At 44.8% G+C, this 22618-nt stretch overlaps 1 protein-coding gene across 2 annotated transcripts in view; it reads right to left on the bottom strand.

The window, feature by feature from the left end:
* LOC143722311 (uncharacterized) overlaps positions 1 to 22618 on the bottom strand; it is a 66152-nt gene that overhangs the window by 17372 nt on the left and 26162 nt on the right. For both annotated transcript variants that reach the window (XM_077213649.1, XM_077213648.1), the window contains one exon: positions 3862 to 4323. In XM_077213649.1, the coding sequence (XP_077069764.1) occupies positions 3862 to 4323 (462 nt within the window). The remainder of the gene's footprint in view (positions 1 to 3861; positions 4324 to 22618) is intronic.

Genomic DNA, 22618 nt, shown 5'->3' with positions numbered 1-22618 from the left:
GCAGAAGACAATATTCCTCCGCCCAGGCGAGCAACCACCAAGAAAAGGTGCTAACACCAATTCTCGCCCGGGACAACTGGAAGCTGCTAGGGACTGGAAGATGCTGGTTGATCTTGATCAACGGCTTATTTTTCCACCTGAGATTGCCACCACTAACCTACGGCCAGATATTGTTTTGTGGTCTGGATCAGCACGCATTGTTCAACTGATAGAGTTAACAGTGCCATGGGAGGATGCGGTAGATGAGGCATATGAGAGGAAGAAACTGCGGTATGCTCATCTGGCCACTGAAGCAGAACAGCGAGGATGGAGAGTCCAGGTTTATCCAGTGGAAGTGGGTTGTCGTGGTTTTGTGGCACACTCTACAACCCGGTTCCTCAGAGACGTCGGATTCAGTGGCCAAGAGTTGCGTCGTACAGTAAAGAACTTATCTGAAGCAGCAGAAAGGAGCAGCAACTGGCTGTGGTTGAGACTGAAAGATTCTAGCTGGCTGTGTACAGGCCGCCATGCTACGGTTTCGTAGAATTCTTGAAAACTTGAAAGGTCTGTTGGTTTATTTGTATAGGTTGTATAGTATTTACAGTCATTACGTTCCTGTGTATATTGCGTGAATGACGGGTGGTTGGGCAGATATTGTGTTTTGCGGTAGGTGGTATGCCATACGGAACCGTTGCCACTGAAACTGCATATTAACGCACCAGTGGGGCTCGACAACCTTAGTCAAACGGGTTGGCGCGTATGGTTGGGTTGCGGAGAGATTGTGAGATTGTGGTTAGGTCTCAGCAGCAACTGTTGGTTTATTTGTATAGGTTGTATAGTATTTACAGTCATTACGTTCCTGTATATATTGCGTGAATGACGGGTGGTTGGGCAGATATTGTGTTTTGTGGTAGGTGGTATGCCATACGGAACCGTTGCCACTGAAACTGCATATTAACGCACCAGTGGGGCTCGACAGCCTTAGTCAAACGGGTTGGCGCGTATGGTTGGGTTGCGGTGAGATTGTGGTTAGGTCTCAGCAGCAACTGTTGGTTTATTTGTATAGGTTGTATAGTATTCGCAGTCATTACGTTCCTGTGTATATTGCGTGGATGACGGGTGGTTGGGCAGATATTGTGTTTTGTGGTAGGTGGTATGCTATACGGAACCGTTGCCACTGAAACTGCATATTAACGCACCAGTGGGGCTCGACAGCCTTAGTCAAACGGGTTGGCGCGTATGGTTGGGTTGCGGAGAGATTGTGAGATTGTGGTTAGGTCTCAGCAGCAAGAGGGAAGTAGAGGTCAGTAAGCTGGGCTGAGGTGAGTGGGGGACGGAGGGGGTGACTCTGGGACGCCAGAGTCACTGTCGAGCCCTCTTGAGGTGTCGTGGGCTAGTCGACGAAACACTGAGGACGGAAGGTGCCCACTTGAAGACCCTAGAGATGTTCCCTACTCCGCTCAATCCAGAGGGTTGTTATGGGGGGACCGCACTGTGGTTGCAGCCGTTGTGTGTGCTGACGCGCAATACACTGTATTAACACCAGACAGAAAATTCACGTCACCATATGGAAAGAATGGATGGAGAAACATCGGTTACTGTAAAGCTACGTCTTAGTTGGTGATTATCTTGGCGAAAGCCGAGTACAAATCAGCATGAAGTTTTAACATCTACTCTCGTGTAATGGAAATCATGAGGCTGGTAAACAAAGTTCCTCATTCTGGTAAAAACCAGAAGATAAAATAAAAAAATGACGTGTGCAGAAATCACCATGTAAATTCAAGACCTCAAATCACTAAGAAAATAAGTTACGCCGTACAAATATAATTTATGATGCATACAGAATATAGAAAGCTCAAATGATGTGAATTTGTAAGTTTGTTACACGTTTGTAAATATGGTTTTGCAAATGACTTTTTATTACTTCACTAGATTTAGTCATCTTGCTGAGATGACACTGTTCACATTTGTTTGTTTGTTGGTCTGTGTTTTGCTTTAGCTGAAGACAAAACGATGTAAGTTCATGCTATTCCACACATGGGAAAACGTGTGTGATGAACACAGGCCTTTCATTTAAGAGGCTTTTTAAATATATGACTGAGCTTTCTCTTTCTGACAAACCAGTATTTCATATTATATTATATTTAAACTATTCTGCGGATGTTAAACAACTTAATATAATATTATTTCAACGTCCCGCTTAACATTAAAGATTATAGTTTGTTTTCAATTGTTATCACCATGTTCTGTGACTCAAATAAAGTTAACACATTAAGAACTATAAAGTTACATTTACATTTATTCATTTAGCTGACGCTTTTATCCAAAGCGACTTACAATTGCTATATTTCAGAGGTCGCACGCCTCTGGAGCAACTAGGGGTTAAGTGTCTTGCTCAGGGACACATTGGTGTCTCACAGTGGATTCGAACCCGGGTCTCTCACACCAAAGGCATGTGTCTTATCCACTGCGCCATCACCACCAAGTTACATGTACTTGTAAAGACTATGAATAAAATTCAAATATAATCGTTATACAGGAATTATGTTTGCACAAAAGTAAATTCAAGAGGTCAATTTATTACGAAAGTGTGTAAGGAAAAGAGACAATTAGCCATAAAGAATACAGAAATCCTCTCTCCTGGTCTATTGTGAAAGTTTATGTCGATACAGTATGTAAAATGATATTTTTCCACTAATCGATGACACGCTTTACATTTAGTGAGATGATTCATGCCTTTTATTAAATTCTGTCCACACCAATACTTTGACACCAGTGTTTTAGGCGTCTGTCTTTTAGGGCTGATCCAGAAAACAGACGTTGTTTTTTGTCTTAATATTTTGTTCTCCTTTTTTTAATGAAAACAGTTTTTGTTCTCATCAGTAGATTACCAAAATGTTTTAGCATATCGTAAATTTCAATAGTTAACTAAATTTGTTGTTTTGCAACACACACGCACACAGGTCTACACATAGTGTACACACACACACACACACGTTATTGTAATGAATATAGCCAGTGTGGTGTAAATGGTAAATGGACTGCAATTATATAGCGCTTTAACAGACCTAATGGCCACCAAAGCGCTTTACATATTTGCCTCTCATTCACCCATTCACTCACCCATTCATACACCGACGGCGGTGTCAGCCATGCAAGGCTCGTCGGGAGCAGCCGGGGTTAGGTGTCTTGCTCACGGACACTTGGTCAGGTGGAACCGGGGATCGAACCACCAACCTTTCGGTTTGTAGACAACCTACATGAACCACTGAGCCACTGCCGCCCAGTGGGGTAATGGTATTCCTGATTGTCTTGACTCAAATATTCAGACTCAGTTAACATATAGGCTACACTATTGATCAAACAACAAAGATTTTGACACTCAGGGTGTCAACATTACGTAAAACCTGCTTGGGTGAATTTCACCCCCAACAATCAAAGAAAAATACAATCAGTAACAGTTTCCCCCAACAGACTGAAGGAGCAGATACCCAGGATTCAACAAATGTCATAAGATTGATATGGGGTGTGATATAACCGCCGTAAAACATATTTGACAGTCACTGACCAGTCAGTTTGCCACTGTAAATCACAAACACTTTTTATTTTGACAAAAGGATTCCCTGTCAATCATGAGTCATAAATCAATCAAAAGTGACAGAACGTGTAAAATAATTAGAACCAGTCAGTTTAATTTCCCTGACTATTTTCCAGCTTCTCTGTGACCCTAGAATAATGTTTTGTTTTAATCAATTTTACACATTTCTGCATCCAAAGGTAAATACAAAATATATATATTTTTTTAATGATCCATAATAATACACAAATATCTACTCCAGCTTTTTTTAAACATATTGAGCAAAAGGCTGTTCAATATCTTACCACAGCTGTGAGATGTAGGACAGACACTGAAGGAAACTCTTCATTTCACTCTCTTCCTCTGAACATCCTCTCAGATATACTGGTTTCTTCTCTGTCTGGAGTTTCAGCACTTCCAGGAGGACGGAGGTCTTTCTCTGTGAGAGATCTATGATCCAGACATCAGGTAACTGGAAAACTGACTGTAATGCTGGAAGGAAACTCCTGCCTGTTTGAGTCTCATAGTTCTTCACATGTGAGTAAAGATCCAGCAGGAAATCACTCTGATAATCAGGAATATATTCATCCCACTCTTGATTAAAAGGGAAGGTTTTGTAACTGCACACAGACGACAGCAGAGTAGAGAATCTTGTTCCTGTAACTGTGACATTTTCATCTGCAGCAACACTGAGATTCAGCAGGAATTTTACAGCAGACTTCTTCATTTCTTCATCAACACCATCATCATCATCATAGTACCTAAACCTGATAAAATACAAAGAACCCTGTTAATTTATGACAACATACAGCATTTGTAAATCAACAACATAGTGCACAAAACAATTATTCTGATAATAAGAAACATAAAAGCAACATTAATAAAAGAGGACAGAATAGTGACATTTATTAAACTTTTTTCCAAGGTCTAGTCATCCCAGAATGTATATGATATATTCCTGTGTGTATGAATGTCCTCAGCTTATATTAGCCGTGTTACAACTTTCTAGTTGTGTTAGTTACACTGTAAGTGCTTATAGTCGAGTGTAAGAATGTTTCTCTGCTTTAATATCTTCCAGCCATATCTTTCTGGGTATTGAAACATTTCTCTTGTTATGCGTTAATTAACGATGTTTAGTGTGTTACAATAAAATGTATAATAATATTTTTACCATCCTTTAGAGGAGTAAAAATGACCAATTCTGACATCATCATAAAACATGCAGATTAGACTGTCAGAAGGAAACGAAGAAAACACTCTCCCGCTAAACGTTCCTAACTACTATTGGTCATTATACCTAAAATAGGTGTGGACTGATTTATCCTTAAAGGACGATGACAATAGCTCATTTTCTCTCATTCCTTCTAGAGATGCACCGATTACAATTTTCTAGGCCGATTCCGATTCCCCGACAAAAACGGACACATACACACACACACACAGGCCTATTGCAATCACTTGTACATCAATGGCAAGTTTTATTTAGCAAACAGTTCTTCTCTCATCTGCCACATGTCCAGCCAGGCTAAACAAGCGCTAAGTTCGGGGAAGTGGAGCAAGTGCAGGGAAACGTTTGGGAAATAATAAAAACAAGTTTAAATGGGTAAATTTTGTATAAATATTTTTGAGTCTTCATTTTCTTTTCTGACATAGCCTAGTCCAGTACTTGTTAAAACACACCACAAAAGCAAATTCTGTGCATATTGGGCACTTTTTGGGTGAAATCTTAATTATTTTGTCCAACAAAACGACTCGGTTACTAATGTAACCTCGGTTCCCTGAGAGGAGGGAACGAGTATTGCGTAAGCTTACGCTATGGGAAAACTCCTTTTCTCGAGAAATATTGAAGTCTTTATGTAAAACGCATTGCAGCTGCACAGCATACAGCAATGAGCGAGGCAGCTCGGTCATTGGCTGTGCTGCGGCAACTTGCACGAACCAATGACGGGGCGACTCTGAACCCGCTTCCAATGAGCGTGCTTCGCGTCCACGCGCGTCACAGCCCGCCAAGATGGGCGTGGCCAAGGGCTATATATTGGGCGCCCCGTCGTCTGAGTTCTTTAGGTTCAATCGACTGAAGCAAATTTACCAAGCACAAGCATGGCAGATTACGCAATACTCGTTCCCTCCTCTCAGGGAACCGAGGTTACGTTAGTAACCGAGTCGTTCCCTTTCGAGAGGTCTCTCCTATTGCGTAAGCTTACGCCATGGGAACGCCATGTAAAACGCCGTGCGTGCTGACTTCGCTTCTATTAAGTCGGAGGCCGGTGCCTGAGCTTTTGAGCGAAGTAATTATCCAACGAGCCAGCCGAAGGCGGGCTTTATAAGGGGACAACGTGGAACGGCCCAAAGGGCGTCCAGAGACACACACAAGCACATTTTTATGTACTGTCATGTATGAAAAATCCCCCACATCAGATTCAAGATGTGATTCTATGAGGGAGGAGACAATGCTCAGCATGTACACACCCCAGCCTATGCATAGTTAGACCGACAGTATGTTAGAGTGCAATGAGGGGACCTGTAGGTTATAAAACCTGATAAATGTGGACGGTGAGGCCCAGCCTGCAGCCGCACAAATATCTTGAATGGGTATCCCACTCGACCACGCCCACGAGGAGGCCATGCCTCTCGTAGAGTGAGCTCTGATGCCCAAGGGGCACTGAAGGCCCTTGGCTTCATAAGCCAGCGCTATAGCATCAACTATCCAGCGCGATATTCTTTGCTTTGACACAGCCAGACCCTTAGTGCGGCCGCCAAAGCATACGAACAACTGCTCTGTCTGTCTGAACAGGGCAGAACGTTCCAAATATACTCTGAGTGCCCTGACCGGGCAGAGTAAATTAGCGTCACTTTCGTCTGCTGGGGACGATAGCGCGGCCAAAGATATCACCTGTGCTCTGAATGGAGTAGAGAGCACTTTAGGAATATACCCGTGTTTTGGCCTGAGGACAACCCTGTTGTCGTTAGGTCCAAACTCCAGGCAGGTAGCGCTTGATGACAGCGCATGCAGGTCGCCCACTCTCTTGACGGAGGCGAGAGCCAGCAAGAGAGCAGTTTTGAGCGAGAGCTGTTTAAGGTGCACAGTTCGGAGGGGTTCGAACGGGGCACGCTTAAGTGCGTCCAGGACCGTGGCCAGGTCCCAAATCGGCACCGAGGGGGGGGCGTGGGGGATTTATCCTCCTGGCGCACCTCAGGAAACGAACAACTAGGTAGTTTTTCCCTAGTGTGCGTCCTTTCGACCGGTTCATGTGATGCCGCTATGGCAGCCACATATACTTTGAGCGTGGAGGGGGTGCGGCCTGTCTCCAACAGCTCTTGTAAGAAAACGAGCACACTCGGTACTTCGCATGTCTCAGGATTCAGGTTCCTGGACTTGCACCAGTCACTGAACACCTTCCATTTCTGGGCATATAAGCGCCTCGTAGAGGGTGCTCGCGCCTCAGTGATGGTTCTCAACACTCCACTGGGGAGGTTCCCGGGAATCCGTTGAGGGGCCACGCATGGAGGGCCCACAGATCGGGGCGGGGATGGAGGATCATCCCGTTGGCCTGCCTGAGGAGATCTAGCCTCAGTGGAATCGGCCATGGGGCAGATTGTATCATCTGCATCAGTTCTGGAAACCACGTCTGGTTTTTCCAGAGTGGGGCTACCAGGAGCACTGCACATTTCTCCTCCCTGATCCGACTGATGACCTGAGGTAGCATCGCAACCGGAGGGAAGGCATACAGCGGGCGGCTCGGCCAGACTTGGGCGAGCGCGTCCGTGCTCTTTGAAAAGAAGAGAGGGCAGTGCGTATTTTCCTTGGAGGCAAAGAGGTCGACCTCTGCTCTGCCAAAGGTTTGCCATAACCACTGAATCATCAGGGGGTGGAGAGACCATTCTCCTGGGAGAACTTTGTCTCTGGACAGCATGTCCGCTCCCTGGTTCAGAACACCTGGCACATGCGCTGCTCTCAGCGAGCGCAGGTTGCGCTGGGACCATAGGAGGAGCTCCCTGGCCATCGAGTGCAGGGAGCTCGATCTGAGTCCACCCTGACGATTTATATGCGAGACTACCGTCATGTTGTCCGTTCGGACTAGGACGTGCTCGTCCTTCAGGTACGGGAGCAGGGCTCTGAGAGCCAAAGCGACCGCTTTCAATTCCAGACAGTTTATATGTAGGCGCTTCTCCGGGTTTGACCAAAAGCCGGAGACAGGCCTGCCCTCGTAAAGGGCCCCCCAACCTATTTTGGAGGCATCTGTCGTGATCATTTTTCTCCTTGTGTTCACACCCAAACTCACGCCGGACTGATACCAGTCGACAGCTTTCCAGGGCGTCAGGGCTTTTATGCAGCCGTGATTTGCTCTGATTAAAAAGTGGCCCGGGCGCCACGGGTGAGTGGGGACACGGCTTTTGAGCCAGCGTTGGAGAGGACGCATGTGCAACAATCCTAGCTGGAGTACAGCTGATGCTGAGGCCATGAGACCGAGCATCCTCTAAAACCGCTTGACGGGGGCGCACGCGCCCGCTCTGAACGATGTTGCAAGGCGCCGGATAGTGAGCGCCGTCATCTGCACTGAGTCTAGCACTATTCCCAGAAAAGAAATATTCTGGCTGGGGGATAGCATGCTCTTTGCAAAATTGATTTTTAGACCTAGGCACTCTAGATGACTGATAATCCAAGACCTGTGTGTCACTAACTGGCTCTCTGATTGTGCTAGTATTAGCCAATCGTCGAGATAATTTAGTATTCGCACTCCCCGCTGTCTCAGGGGGGAAAGTGCTGCATCCATACATTTCGTAAATGTACGGGGTGCCAGTGACAGGCCGAATGGTAGTACTGTGTACTGGTATGACTGTCCCTCGAAAGCGAATCTCAGAAAAGGCCTGTGATGAGGCGCTATTGGAATGTGAAAGTAAGCGTCTTTCAGATCCACTGACAGAAACCAATCCCTCGGGCGAACTTGCGCGAGGATATGCTTGGTAGTTATCATTCTGAACGAACGAATCATTAAAGCTTTGTTCAGATGTCTGAGATCTAGAATGGGGCGGAGACCACCATCCTTTTTCGGGACGAGAAAATAGCGGCTGTAAAAACCTGCCTCGCTCATAGAGGGGGGGACTGTTTCTATAGCGCCTTTCTCTATTCAGTTTGAGCATCTCGGTGCGTAGAACATGTGAAACATCTTTTCTCACTTTCGTCTCTACCACTGCTGTGAAGCGGGGCGGTCTGCGAGCGAATTGAAGCGAGTAACCGTGTTTTATGTTCAAAACCCATTTCGGCATGTCGGGGATATTTTCCCAAGCTTTCGCTCGCACAGATATGGGCTGAATGCTGGCCGGGGGCGTGTCGCCGGGGGCGTGTCGCAGTGACGTATGGCTCCCGCCAGCGAATCGGTCTGTGTTAATACCGAGCTTACAGCTTTCAGCGGCGCGGGCGCGTGCTGAGCAGCTCTGCTGAATGCCGAGTGCAGGGGTGCGTGTGAGATTACAGGCACGCTCGCTGTAATGCTCACAGAGTGAGATGGGGAAATGTTTAACACTGTGTGTATAGTGCTTATGGGTGGGGGTGCATAGACTGTGGTAGGCACGCGCGCCACTTTCAGAAAACTTCCCGCTCATGGCGGGAGGTTTTTGGCCATATAAACAGTGTTTGTGAGTTGGGGTGCGTGCATAACAGCGGGCACACGCGCTACTCTTATACAACTTCCCGCTTTTACTGGGGAAGTGTTTATAACTGTGGGAACAGTGCTTGTGTGTAGTGGTGCATACGTGACAGTTGGCACACAATCTACATTTATGGGGCGTCCAGCCTGAGCTGGGAAAACATTTGGCACTGCGTTGACAGTTTTGATATGTGGGAATGCGCACTTTGGTGTGGACACGTGACCCTTTAATGACACAGGCAGAAAATAGCTCTTTATGTGATATCTGTGTGTCGCCGTGAAAACGGCGTTTGTTTGCAGGTGGGCGAGCTGTGTGGCTGGCACATTGGCTGCTGTATAGACATTTCCAGCCGCCTGTAAGGGGACTGGGTAATGCTTTAGACGTTTTGGAGAGAACGGTCCGGCTCTTGCGAGACACGCGCTCTCCCTTTTCCTCCCTGTAGCTAGGAGGACTTACGAGGCTCTGGGTTCAGCACAATCTTGGGCCGAGGTCCCCGTCGCTCGGGCGGTTGCTTCCTGTTGGCAGAGCGCGAGTGGCGTCGAAAATCCGTTTCAGGTTTGGGCTGAGAAACGGGAGGCGCAGTCTTAGCTCGCTGCTGCTGAGGCGGCCGTTGGCGGCTCTGCGATGAGCTAGATCGCTTGGGCAGGAAGTGACGCATAGCCTGTGAGTCCTTACGGGCTTCGGTGAAGCGCTCGGCGAACTCCTTCACCGCTGGTCCAAACAGGCCGTCTTGGGAGATAGGCGCGTTGAGAAAAAACGCCTTATCTGCATCCTTCATATCTGTTAGCGTCAGCCACAGATGGCGCTCAAGGACAGTCAGGTTAGCCATAGCACGGCCGAAGGATTGGGCGGTGGCTTTTGTAGCTCGCAGCGCTATGTCAGTGGCGCTGCGTAGGTCCTTAAATGCCTCAGGCTCGGGTCCAGACTCGTCCATACTGCGGAGAAGTTTGGCTTGAAACACCTGGAGGACAGCCATAGAGTGAAGCGCTGATGCAGCTTGGCCGGCGGCGGCGTATGCGCGACCGGCGAGAGCTGAAGTGGACCGGCAAGGCTTCGAGGGATGAGAAGCTTTAGCTTTCCATCCAGCGTTGGAGGGTGGACACAGATGATTGGCCACAGCCTCCTCGAGGGGTGGAGTCCCCTCATAGCCTCTTTCTTTCGCGCCGTCCACGGAGGAGAGCGACAAAGAAAAAGAAGGCTTCAGGCGAGCGGAGTGCGGGGCTTTCCACGACTTCGTGAGTTTGTCGTGAACTTCCGGGAAGAAGGGGGAGGGTCTTTGTCGAGGGGCCTGTCGGCGCCCCTGCAGGAACCACTCGTCCAGTCGGCTGCGGGCGGGTTCTTCCGGGGAAGACCAATCAAGCCCGAGGTCTTCCACGGCCTTAGAGAGAATGCGGACGATCTCTGAGTCCATGCTGGAGCCCGCGCTCGTGCCCGCTAATGTCGAAGGCGCGGGGTCGAAGGACGAGCCCGGCCAGTCGTCGGATGCAGCATCACAGGAAAAACTGTCATCCTTATCTTCGTCATCCCCTGACGCGCCAAACAAGACGAGCCCCATCGCTCTGCTGGAGGGGTGCTGGTCCGCCTGTGTGAACTGGACTGGCGGCGGGGAGTCTTCGGGTGGCGGTGAAGCACGCGGGGATTGGCCCGGCGTGACATCACTGCAAACCGCGTGCTCCGGCGGCCTCTGTGAGCGGCGTTTTTTCTTTCGCGGCTCGACCAGAGGAGATGGCAGCACGGAAGAGGTGGGCTCTTTCGCGGTGAAAACGGCGAAGCGAGCGCGCAGCTCGGTGAGGCCCAGGGCGTCACACTCGGGACATCCGCCTCGAGTAAGGGCAGCCTCTGCGTGGTCCGGTCCCAGGCAGCGGGCGCAAATGATGTGACGATCCCCGTCCTGAAGAGGGCCTCGACACGAGGCGCAGGAAGGCATTTGACGCCTTGTTAAATTGCTCTTTTAGAAAAAGTGTCGCGGGGGCGAACACTGAAAGCTTTGAAAAAGGATATTGCGATGATGCGCGCCGGATGGCTTAGCAGAAGGGCGATCGAAGGCGGCTGAAGGCGCCAGCGTCCTCGAAGCAGTACTGCTGTAGGTTTGTCGACGGCGGCGAAAAGACTCCAACAAATCCGGAGGATCAGCGAAGAGAAGGTTCTTTGCTGAAGGAGATTAAATCTAAAGAACTCAGACGACGGGGTACCCAATATATAGCCCTTGGCCACGTCCATCTTGGCGGGCTCTGACGCGGGTTCAGAGTCGCCCCGTCATTGATTCGTGCAAGTTGCCGCAGCACAGCCAATGACCGAGCTGCCTCGCTCATTGCTGTATGCTGTGCAGCTGCAATGCGTTTTACATAAAGACTTCAATATTTCTCGAGAAAAGGAGTTTTCCCATAGCGTAAGCTTACGCAATAGGAGAGACCTCTCGAAAGGGAAGTGTGTTTTCACTTAAATTGAGCGCGAGCAGCGCAGCAAAAATAGACTCTGCGCCGAAACTCCCGCTTCACTGCTGCTCACGCGACGCTCCTAATCGACGCTCACGCGCTGCTCCCAAAGACAAAGAATCAAAACCTTTATCTAACTCACAGTGAAGGTGTTTACAAGGGGAACTGGCGGGGAAAGAGTGCATCCTAAATGTGTTTGTTAATGGTTTTACGACAGTAGTTTAGGCTAGATGTTTAAAGAATGACACTTCATCAAAAGCTTTCTGGAGATTCTCTGGGATCGCACACAAAAACATCTTTACAGTGTATATAAATTTGGTCGTTACTTTTGTTATTTTAGTATTTTTTAAAGAAAATGTTTTAGTTTTTAACCCATCCCATAGCGTGTGTGTGTGTGTGTGTGTGTGTGTTGCAAAACAACAAATTACACATTTTACTTCAAAAGTCTGAGTAAAATAAGACGCATAGGGATTTTAAACGTTCAAACATTTATACATTTGTTTGCCACAAAAAGCAAGAAAAGTTGTCTATTTTCTTTAAATAAAACTTTTACTTTATTTTATTATTTAAAACAGACTGATGACCAGCATCTTTTATTAGTACTGTAGCCGAGCAGGTTCCTCACATGAGTAAAACAAAATTTTCACTTAGACAACGTTTTAATGCATACAGTGATACATCCAGATCAGACTGGTTTTATTACTGGGCGGCAGCTTTTTGGCAACATACGAAGTCTTTTTAATATTCTTTATACCCCGGGGGCAGTCATGGCCTAATGGTAGCAGAGTTGGACTGGTGACCCAAAGGTTGCTGGTTCAATTCCAGTACCGGCAGGAATATGACTGAGGTGTCCTTGAGCAAGGCACCTAACCCCCAATCGCTCCCCGGGCGCCACTCAAGGCTGCCCGCTGCTCCGGGTGTGTGTATCCACGTTTGCAGTGTGTGTGTGTGTACACTACTCACTACTCTGCTCCTAATGTGTGTGCACTTACTTGGATGGGTTAAATGCAGAGGTCAAATTCCAAGTATGGGTTACCATACTTGGCCATCACGTGTCACTTTCACTTTCACTTTCACTTCAAACTGCACCTACAGCAGAGATTTTGCTCTCCCTCTATGCTCAAAAAGCATTTGACCGGATTGAGTATGAGTATCTTTTTGCAACTCTGGGGAGGTTCGGTTTTGGACCGGCTTTTTGTTCATGGATAAGGATCCTGTATGCTACACCGCAGGACTCTGTCCGTACTAATAAAATGATCTCCAACTGTTTTCCTATAGGTAGGGGGACAAGACAGGGCTGTCCATTGACCCCACTTCTGTTTGACCTCGCCATTGAACCACTAGCGGTTGCACTTAGGAGTGCCGAGGAGCTCATGGGTGTTGTCAGGGGGGGCAAAACTCAAAAATTGTGTCTCTATATGCAGACGACTTGGTACTGTACCTTTCCGATACTTGCACCTCTATTCCTAAGGCATTAGAAATTATCTCTAGCTTTGGAGAGATTTCAGGCTACAGAATCAACCTTACTAAGAGTTTGCTCCTCCCTATTAATGACCAGGCTCGACAGATGTCTTTTGAGGCATATCAACTAAAAGAAACTCGTGGCACTTTTACCTATCTTGGCGTTTCAGTAACCAGCAAATACAGGGATTTTTTCAAGCATAACTTTAAACCAGCCTCTGGAAAGGGCCAAACATGACCTTACCCATTGGTCAGCGCTGCCTATATCGCTTGCTGGCAGGGTTAATTCTGTCAAGATGATAATTATGCCCAGGTTCTTATTCTTGTTTCATACAATACCCGTTTTTATCCCAAAGTCTTTTTTCAGAGAGCTAGATAAATCTATATCTACCTTTATCTGGAATAAGACCATCCCACAAATAAGGAGGTCACATCTTGAGAAACAGAAAGAGGCGGGAGGCTTAGCACCGGGGGTGGCGCCAGCCGATTTTGCCGGGGGTTCAGCCCCGAATGTTTTGAGTCAAGCCCCGAATGTAATGATTGTCACTGAGCAAATATGAAACTGGACAGTAGCCTATGTAAACACCCGAAAACATAAGTTGCTTTATTTCATTGCGCTTTAGCTTTGCATATACTGCATACAGCCTGTAAAAATAGACCTTAAAAATAATCTAGCCTATAGAATACATTTCTTTGCTATCGGTAACCTATGGGCTACTCCGTTTCTTCCTCTCTGTTGAATATGCAACAGCAGCAGGAAGGGGAGGAGCTAGCACAGTCAACCGCAAGAGTGCGAGTTAAAGGACAACTCCGGCGCAAAATGAACCTTTGGTCTAATTCTAATTTTGCGCCGGAGTTGTCCTTTAACAAGTGAGACAGTCAGCGAGCAGGAAAGAAAAAATTAAAGAAAAATGAAGCAAACGAGACTTTGGGGGATTTTTCGGAAAGAAGTCAGTGGGTAGGAATTCAGTTTTTTTATCCTTAAAGTCTGAAGATAGATCATCATCTGGCTGGCTTTTACTGTAGAACTATTTGTTTAACTAGCTAGTTATTACCATAGGCTAACGTTATACGTTAGCACTTGTACTGGCATTTTCTAGTACAGAATCTCCTCCGGATAAAAACACAGAAGAAGCTGAAACAAGTGATAGAAGATTGCTCACTCAACTCAAATATACAATAACGTGATCATCATCAAACATAAAACAGTGTGTAAATCAAAAAAACAAATTTTTATATATTTTTTTATAAATGTTTATAATTTGTGTTATCAAAGGGGGACCACCTGTCCCGCATTTTGTGAAGCTGTGAAGAATGTGAAGCTTTGTTGTCCCGCGTCACGCAAGTCATAAGCAGTGGGACGCATTTTAATTTTGTCTGCATCATTTTATTTAATCGTCCTTTAAATTACAATTCTAATGTTGCCTTTCTTTATGAAACTTACCAACATTCAAGTGTTGATAAAAAAAGAATCCATGAAGCTAATGCAATGTCTTTAAAATTAAAGTACAGTCAAAGGTATTTTTTAATAAGAAATAATACCTGCATTTGAACACAATAGTATACTGCAAGTGCAAAAATAATACATAAATAGTGAACTACAACAAGTATAAGTTTATGTTCACTTAAAGAAAACTTGCAAGTATACTTGCAGTATAAACTACTAAACTAGTAGTTTACTGAGAGTACACTTCAGTGTGTACTTTCATAAACTAAAAAAAATACTAATTGTATTAAAATAGTAAACTACTACTAGTATACTTATAAGTTCACTTGTAGTACAGATGCATTACAAATGAGAAACCTAGTAGTGTACTTAAAGTTCACTACTTTTACACTTATAATACATTTAAACGAATAATACTTCATCATAAAATGAACTTGAAGTATTTTCGTAAGGGTAGCCAGAAACATTAGTTTTATCCCACCACTGCACTGAATACTTTCCTTGTTTATCAGGTGTTGTTTTCTCTAAGGATAACCAATAAGCATTAACATAACATGTGACTTGTTTTGTGTTATTAGTCTGTAGTAAATATACACTTTGATTTGATTAAATGGTTTTGTAGAGGGTAGCAAAGATGAACTGCAGACTGGGGAGGAGCCAGCAGCAGCAGCTGTGCCAGGATCAGACATGGAAACTGGTAACAATTAATCAGTCATTTTACTTTGGAGAAAGTTAAAAGTGAAACATTGTTTATCCCAATGCTCCTAATCTGAAAAGTTTTTGACAGATGTACATTGAGAATTATATACAGTTCGATGCCATGGTGTGTCAATGAACGTAGACTAAAGTCATTCATGTTTTGCTTTAACTTAGGAGCTCATACATAATTTTGACTATTTATGTCAAAAAAATAAAAATTATTTATATTAAAGGGCCCCTAATATGGCATTTAAAATTTTCCTAATATTGTTTTGGGAGTCCCCAACAACAGTTTTATATGCATGCAATGACAAAAAACACTTTTGTTTCCTTATAATATATGCATTTATGTTTACCTGATTTGCTCAGCGACTCCCTTATGAATCGTTCAAAGATAAATTTTCCCAAACCCCTCCTTTGCGTGACAGTAATCTGCGGTGATTGGTCAATTTGATTTATGTTAGACCATAGCCTAAAGTTTAGTGGTAAACACCCAATCAGTCATGGTTTGCGTTAGCCCAACACATAAACATATTGATAAAGGACTGCAGTATTACACTGTAAGGAACTCAGCTTTTTGGAAATATTAATAATCAATAATATCTTGTTATTATTAATTATAAATATTTGGGTCAGTTAATTGGATTAACTTGATGTGGCTGAATTAATATTACAATCAATTAATCAGTTCTTCCAACAAACTATTTTGATTATTAATTTATTCTAATAAAGGGTATCTTCCATGGCCACCGAAGAATAATTATTTCTTCGCCTGTACAGTACTTTGAGCCAGTAGCAAAAACCGTGATCGTAAAGTGACTTGTATTGCAAACAAAACAGAACCAAATACATATTATGTACAAGTTTTATTAACTAAATATAGATATTTATATGAATATAAATAAACTAAACAACATACACACATGAATACATAAATAGGTTAGTGATAGGATGAAATTGGAAACCGGAAGAGGGTCTATGAGAAGAACCATCAGAATTTCATTTTCACATTTCATTGAATTGAATACTTGCATTTGTAATGGGAACAATTCTTGAAGTTGTTGAAAATTGGAGTCGTTGATGGTTCCGGCAGTGTCAAGTGGAAGTTGGTTGAGCGTTCTCTTTCTCCAGGAACGCATGACTGGTTTGGTGAAGGCCTGGGACTCTGTTGAGGCCACGCCGGGCACCCAGGAGAAGTGAGGAAGTCGGAAGGATGGGTGATTGGAGTCGTTGTTGGTTGGAGTCTTTGTTCCAAAACTCTTGAGATTGTCCTTGGTTCTTTGTGAGAGAGTCATCTCTCTCCTGCCTGAGCCCATATCTGGTTGGATTGAGGCCTGCTGGGCCCTGGGGCCCCCGTGGAGGGGGAGGGGGTTCCCCAGAATCACCAGAACAGTGTTGCGGCTGGATGAAAGAACTAAGAGAGGGCGGTCACTGTTGCCTGCCTCTGATATACCCTGAGAAAAGAACCAACCCCTAAGGTTTGAATGGACCTATGAGTAAGGTGACATGTCCGAGAGGGGAAGCGGCTCTTAGTTGATTTATGGTCTTTGTCCCCAGCATGCTTAGACTGTTCATTCAAGCTCAAATAGACATAACAAATTCACATTGCATTCTAAGAGAAGGTGATGTACATCAAAGTGTGTGTCATTAAATGAGGATTAATTTGCTAGGAAGCATGATACAGGTGAGGTTATATTGACCGTTGGGTGGTTGTTCAACCACATACACCCCAATCAAACATACCATGTTGTTATACCTAATAGTACACGAGACAGTAAATCATCACAGTTTCTGTGAGGCATGTTCCTTCATAGATCAGAGTAACACCGCAAAGTTTATTTAATTAAAGATGGTCTTTCTCTCTTAAGCATGTGGCGCATGTGGCCACATTCCTTTGAGGTCGTAAAGTCTGTTATCAGTCTTAAAGTGTTCTGTAACCGGACACCCGGCTGACAAAGTAACTTCATTTGTGAGGTTAGTTTTGGGGGAGAGTTTCATAGACCTTTATATTCATTAAATATAGTGAATATGAATAATTAGTGTGTGTTTGATTGGTCCAGACCCTACATCCCCCCCCTTTCGACCGTTGTTGTCCCCCTCAAGGACAACCATGATCGAAGTTGAAAGTGCCGACAGATCAGACACACCTTTGTCATAGAAGGCTGGAAGGCCATGGTGGCCTCTGGTTGCTCGCGTCTTCTGGAGTGGTGGTCGTTCCACGGCGGTTGATGTGGACAGTAGCCCAGTACAGGTCTCTGCAGCAGGTGTTGGGGCAGAAGGTGCCTTGACTGGGTATCACCTGTCATTCTGGAGTTAAGGTGAAATTGTGGTTCTTGAAGAAGGATGAGGTTTCCAGCTTTGATTCAGGTTTGGCCTCAGCAGGGCAGCGTGTGTCTTGGATCAGAGACTGCAGACCAGCTGAGTTTGAGTAAAGTCATTCTGGAAGACAGTAAACAGCTGTTTCATGGAGTTCACTGTCTGGTTCAGCCGAACGCTGTGGGTGTTGAGAATTACCACAGTTCCCTTCGATGTCTTGCCGATGGACGGCAGGGAGGCACTCTGTGTTGTGAGTTGCCCTTTTAGCTGTGGGATTTCAGTTTGAATTTTAGCCACATGTTGTCTCACGGTGGCTGGGTTCAGTGCGTTGACACTGGACATGCCAATGTTAACAGAGTTCCGACGGCAGTGGCGGTTGTGTCCATCTGGCTCTGCTTGTGTGAAATTTTTTTTTCAAGTTGGTTGAGCATGTGTTCGACATTGGCCTCAGCGTGGGCGAGGGAGTGGAGTCGAACATACACTCTCTGGGTGTGGGTCCTGCAGTTGGTGATAAGGAGTCCCGGTTGTTCCTTCGGGACGCTGCCTGATACCGGACCTGGTGAGATGACCGACTGCGGCTGTCCTCTGGTTGGCTGGAAGGTTGGGGTCAGGTTAAGCAGAGGCTCTGTGACATTTTGGCACACTTGTGGTGAGAGACTAATTCATGACCCTAAAAGTTCAGAACCACTGTTTAATGGGTTCGCTAGATATGTAGCATAAAGTTAGGTGTTTCATGTGTATCTAGCTAGTGATGTGTCTCTTGTATCTTTATCATCTTAGCTGTGGATGTTAGGAGGCTAAGACTTGTGTGGTTCCTAGAGTATTTCCTGGAAAGGGCATAGCCGAGATGAAATAAATGACTTAAGATGGTTCTTATGACTAAATTATTTCTCTGGACTTAAATGGTGGATCATCACTGCGGCTTGACGAAGTGAAGGATAGGAGGAAAAGGGACAGCTTTCCTATTCAAATTATGCTTATTATCAATCCTCAGGACTATAGTTATGCCCTAGTAATTGTTGAAATTACTTGTGTCGCAGGGTCACAAAAATGAGTGCACTTGTTGAAAATAAACACAATCACAAATAAAGGTGTCTCTGTTTCCTTTCTGGGCCCAATGGGAAATAGAACCACATTCGAACAAGAGAGGAAATGGAATTAAATCATATAGATGACCGAATAGACAAGGGAATAGCTGACTGCTATTATTATCAAAGTGGAAATAAAAGAATAAAATAAAAAAATAAAGTAAGTAATCAAAACAGCGGTAATGATCTGAAATTGAGAATAATCAATAGCACTAGTGACTAACCTTTAGATTTGCCTGGACCAACACTCCCTAGTGGGTCACAGCTGTTGCGTGTTTAAGACCACACCGTGTGTGTCCCTCCAAAGGTTTAGTCAATATGCTGATGAAAATTCTCATAACTATAATAATTCTTCTCTAGCTACACAGCTTACATGTAATTAAACTTGGGTTTAATTGCCAGGGCATCTGCAAATTTAGCCTACAGCGCTCAGCAAGGACTATGCCTAAACTAGTGAAGGTGAAATTCAGCTGAGAAGAATTGAAAGTAAGGAAAGAGAAAAATTAGAAACCCTAAATGGGGTTAAAGAAAGTATTTTAGAATACTTTGCGCTGTATACATAAAAGCTGTAATTAAGGCTTCAAGTAAATGATGCTAACCGCTAACTGTAGAAGTTATTATGTAGCTTAGCCTAAGCTGGATGGATGCTAGGTTAGCTTAGCTTAGCCTAAGCTGGATGGACGCTAGGTTAAGTTAGCTTAGCCACCTAGGCTGGTTTGATTACAAAATGACGTCACGAGTTAGCACTTCCTGTGACAAGTCGTTGTCATGGGAACCAGTGCATGTCAGAACAATTCAACAGTACCTGAAGAATGTCTACACATTTTACTGAGTTATGCATGTTTAAACGGGTTAAAAGGGGGCGCCTATACTTTAAGTCTTTCAAGAACTTGATGTTACATTCAGTAAAATGCTAATGTGTTTTGGCATTTGCTAATTTTACTCATGGAACTCTTCTCTTTACTTTACACAACTTATTCTATTCGTTTACAAAGTAAGGAAATAGATTTGCTGTAAGTCAAAGCTTGTCTAAGCCTATATAGTTACGTCCCTCTCATGCATAAATGCTGACTTTTCAGCGAGTGAACAGTTTTGATCGCTAGGTAGCTCTCTGCTTGTGGATGCAGCTAAAAATTTAGGTGAATTACATCAATCTAACAATAATTTGTAAGGCCTTTACATTGTAGAAAGGGGAGCATCACCCAGGTCTACGTATATATAACACTGTCCTGAGCTTTCTTTTTCAGAAACAGGTTTAGCAATACTGCAATTTGGATTTCTTTAACCAAAGCAGGATAGATATCGGTACAGTTTACAAGCTGCTGAGATGAGATTCCTTTGTCAAACAGACTTACGCTTTAATGCTGAACTTACTGATACCAGTTGGAAATCTAAGACTCTTTCACTTACAGTAGAGATGTCAATTCTCGCTATCGTTTTATCTGCATTTAGACAAGCCAGCAACCAGTGATCAAAATGCGTATCGCATGTTGTGTTCCAGTTGGACCGCAATGGTCAAATGCACGCCTGTAGGTTAACAGTAGTTTAAAACTCAGGTGGTTTTCCTACACTATGGCGTCAAGGTATGCCCTATTTGGAGCTAGTGTTTCCTGTAACCCTTCATTGTCATGGAAACTAATGTAGCAGTGCCAATTCAACCAGCATGTAGCAAATGTTTGTTTCAAAAGAGTTGTGCATAGTCTGTTGGCAGGTGAGGCTTACACGTCCATTCAAGATTTTCTTTATATCAGAAAAATTCTATTTTTACTAATGCAGAGTCTTGCTGCTCTTTGAGCACCCATTTTCATCTACTTTAAAAGTTTTATGTCCTATGCTGACCAGGGACTTTTTAGCAGAGTCTTGCATTGTGTTCATGCTTTGTGGCTTCTGGTTTTGCAGTTCAGGATCAATGGGGTCTTAGGAGCCCTTTCTGGGGAGGCCTTCTGTGTTAGAGGCCTTCCGCATCAGGTCACACATCGTTGAGTGGGCATTGCGTGGCGGCAGGTGAAAATATGGTGACTAACTGGTTTTGGAGGAAAAGTTTCTTGAAGCTGGTGTCCTCCTCCGTCACAGGTTCGTTGTAAGTTCCACAGACAACTCGTTCGGAGTTGGTGGTGGTAGCACAGGGCCTTCTAGGTCTGTCCTGCTTGGTGTTTGGGCAGGGCCCAGCTGGGCTGGATGTGTCCAGATCAGATGGAGTCTGTCTCGGTGTGCCATACCGGTTGGAGACTGCAGGTGAAAATCAATGTCTCGTAGATTGGCAGGGATGTTTCTGACCTTTCACTTGAGATTGTTGAGTGTCAATTCATGTGCCATTTCAGGGTTTGTCTGATTTACCTTTTCCTCCTGCAGCTGCAGGGGCTCTCAGGGCACTGTCTGGTGAAGTGTTAAGCCGAGGGCTTTGGCTCCTCCCCCCTTTGTGCAGGGCTGGGGAAGCTTACGCTGCTAATGTGAAGGTCAGCAGGGTCCATCTTTCTTGTGTGGTCCATTTGCAGTGGGTTGGACTGTTGCAGCTCTCTTTGGACCACATGGAGTGCGTCAATAATGTTACAGCATCGCTAAGTCAGTGTTCGGACTTCCGCTGCACATTGATGGCTTTAGCTCTCTTTGAGTTCAACCATTTCTTTAAGTTCTTTGAGTGAAACAGTACTTTACCCGTCGGTTTGCATGTGCTCAGAGCTGTCGTCCGCCTGAAAACTGATGATCTCTTTCAGTTGCTCTGCTCTGTCAGGGTCCTTGCATCTGTCCTGTGCCTTCTCCCGTTGAGCAGGGTTCGTTCTCTGTGGAGTCCTGTGGCTGGCAGCGTTAGTTCATTTACCTCCTGTTTGAGGCCTGCGGGAGCATGGCCAAGGAGAAGATAATGCTGGTCAGCTCTTGGTGGCTCAGGCTGGGTGTCAGACGTCTGCTTTCATTGTTGCCTAACTGTTCCTTCCTCTGCCGTGGCAGGTCGTTGCCTGCTTCAGGCTGAAGGATGTCCATGACACTGCTCTGCCGGGTCTTCAGGTGGTCCTGGTGGCAGGGCTGGGTGTCTGAGGCCTACTGGAACACTTGTGGGAACACGAGAGAGAAATGGCAAAGGCAAATGCAAGTTTCTACAGAGGTGGTGAGCTATCTGTGTGGGAGAATGGCTATGTGGAGCAGCTAAAATTTAGTGTTGGTGAGCACACACAACAAAAAAAAAAGTTTTGAGTATCTTAGTTGACGTGCTTTAAGCAGCATCGACTGATGACTGGGCTCTTACATGTCATAACCTATTACTCAAAAATGCTGATGGTTCTTCTCACATGTTGTGCTACGAGAGTAACAGATAGAGCAAAACCAAAATAAAACAATGGGATGAAACCAGAAAAGAAGAGGAAGAAAGGAGTGTTTTACCTATTTAGGTTTAGCTAGGAGACATAGGTAAACAGGAGTCACTTATGGGTTATGCTGCTGTTAGACTAAGCTACCAGGGACACATCAGACATCTCAAGGTCCAAAAGAAGAAGAAGAAACAATGGGAAGTGTTTCCAGTTCTGTCTGGGGCCTACTGTGCGTTTGTGTTTAGCCGTACTTCATGTACTTAGCTTGGTGCTAAGGAGTGAGGATGGGTAAAACACAGACAGGAAGTAGGATATTAATGACCTGTGTAACTCGCTATGGAAACAACAGTCGCTAGATATTGTAATCCTATAGAGAGAGAGAAGATGAGGATAGTGACTAGTGATCTAAAATAAGGTAAAGGTAAAGTTAGAACGTCCTTATAGCTCTAAGAAAACTAAAAGGAAAGGGAAGCGTATCAAGTAATTTAATTAAATTTCAAATTTAGTTAAGCCCTTCTTTTTTTCTTTAGCTGAATATAAGAATTCAGGCTGAAACAAACGTAAATAACTAAATTGAAATAAAATAAAAAAAATGTATGTAAACATTGTGTGTTCTCATAGCTCTGGTAACTAGAGGGGAACTTGACTAAGCAAATTGATTTAAT

This window comes from Siphateles boraxobius, unplaced genomic scaffold (genome assembly GCF_051911475.1).
Source record: "Siphateles boraxobius isolate OS27281-9 unplaced genomic scaffold, OSU_SipBor_1 66, whole genome shotgun sequence".
Classification (NCBI taxonomy): Eukaryota; Metazoa; Chordata; class Actinopteri; order Cypriniformes; family Leuciscidae; genus Siphateles; species Siphateles boraxobius.
This window is presented reverse-complemented; position numbering and strand designations above follow the sequence as displayed.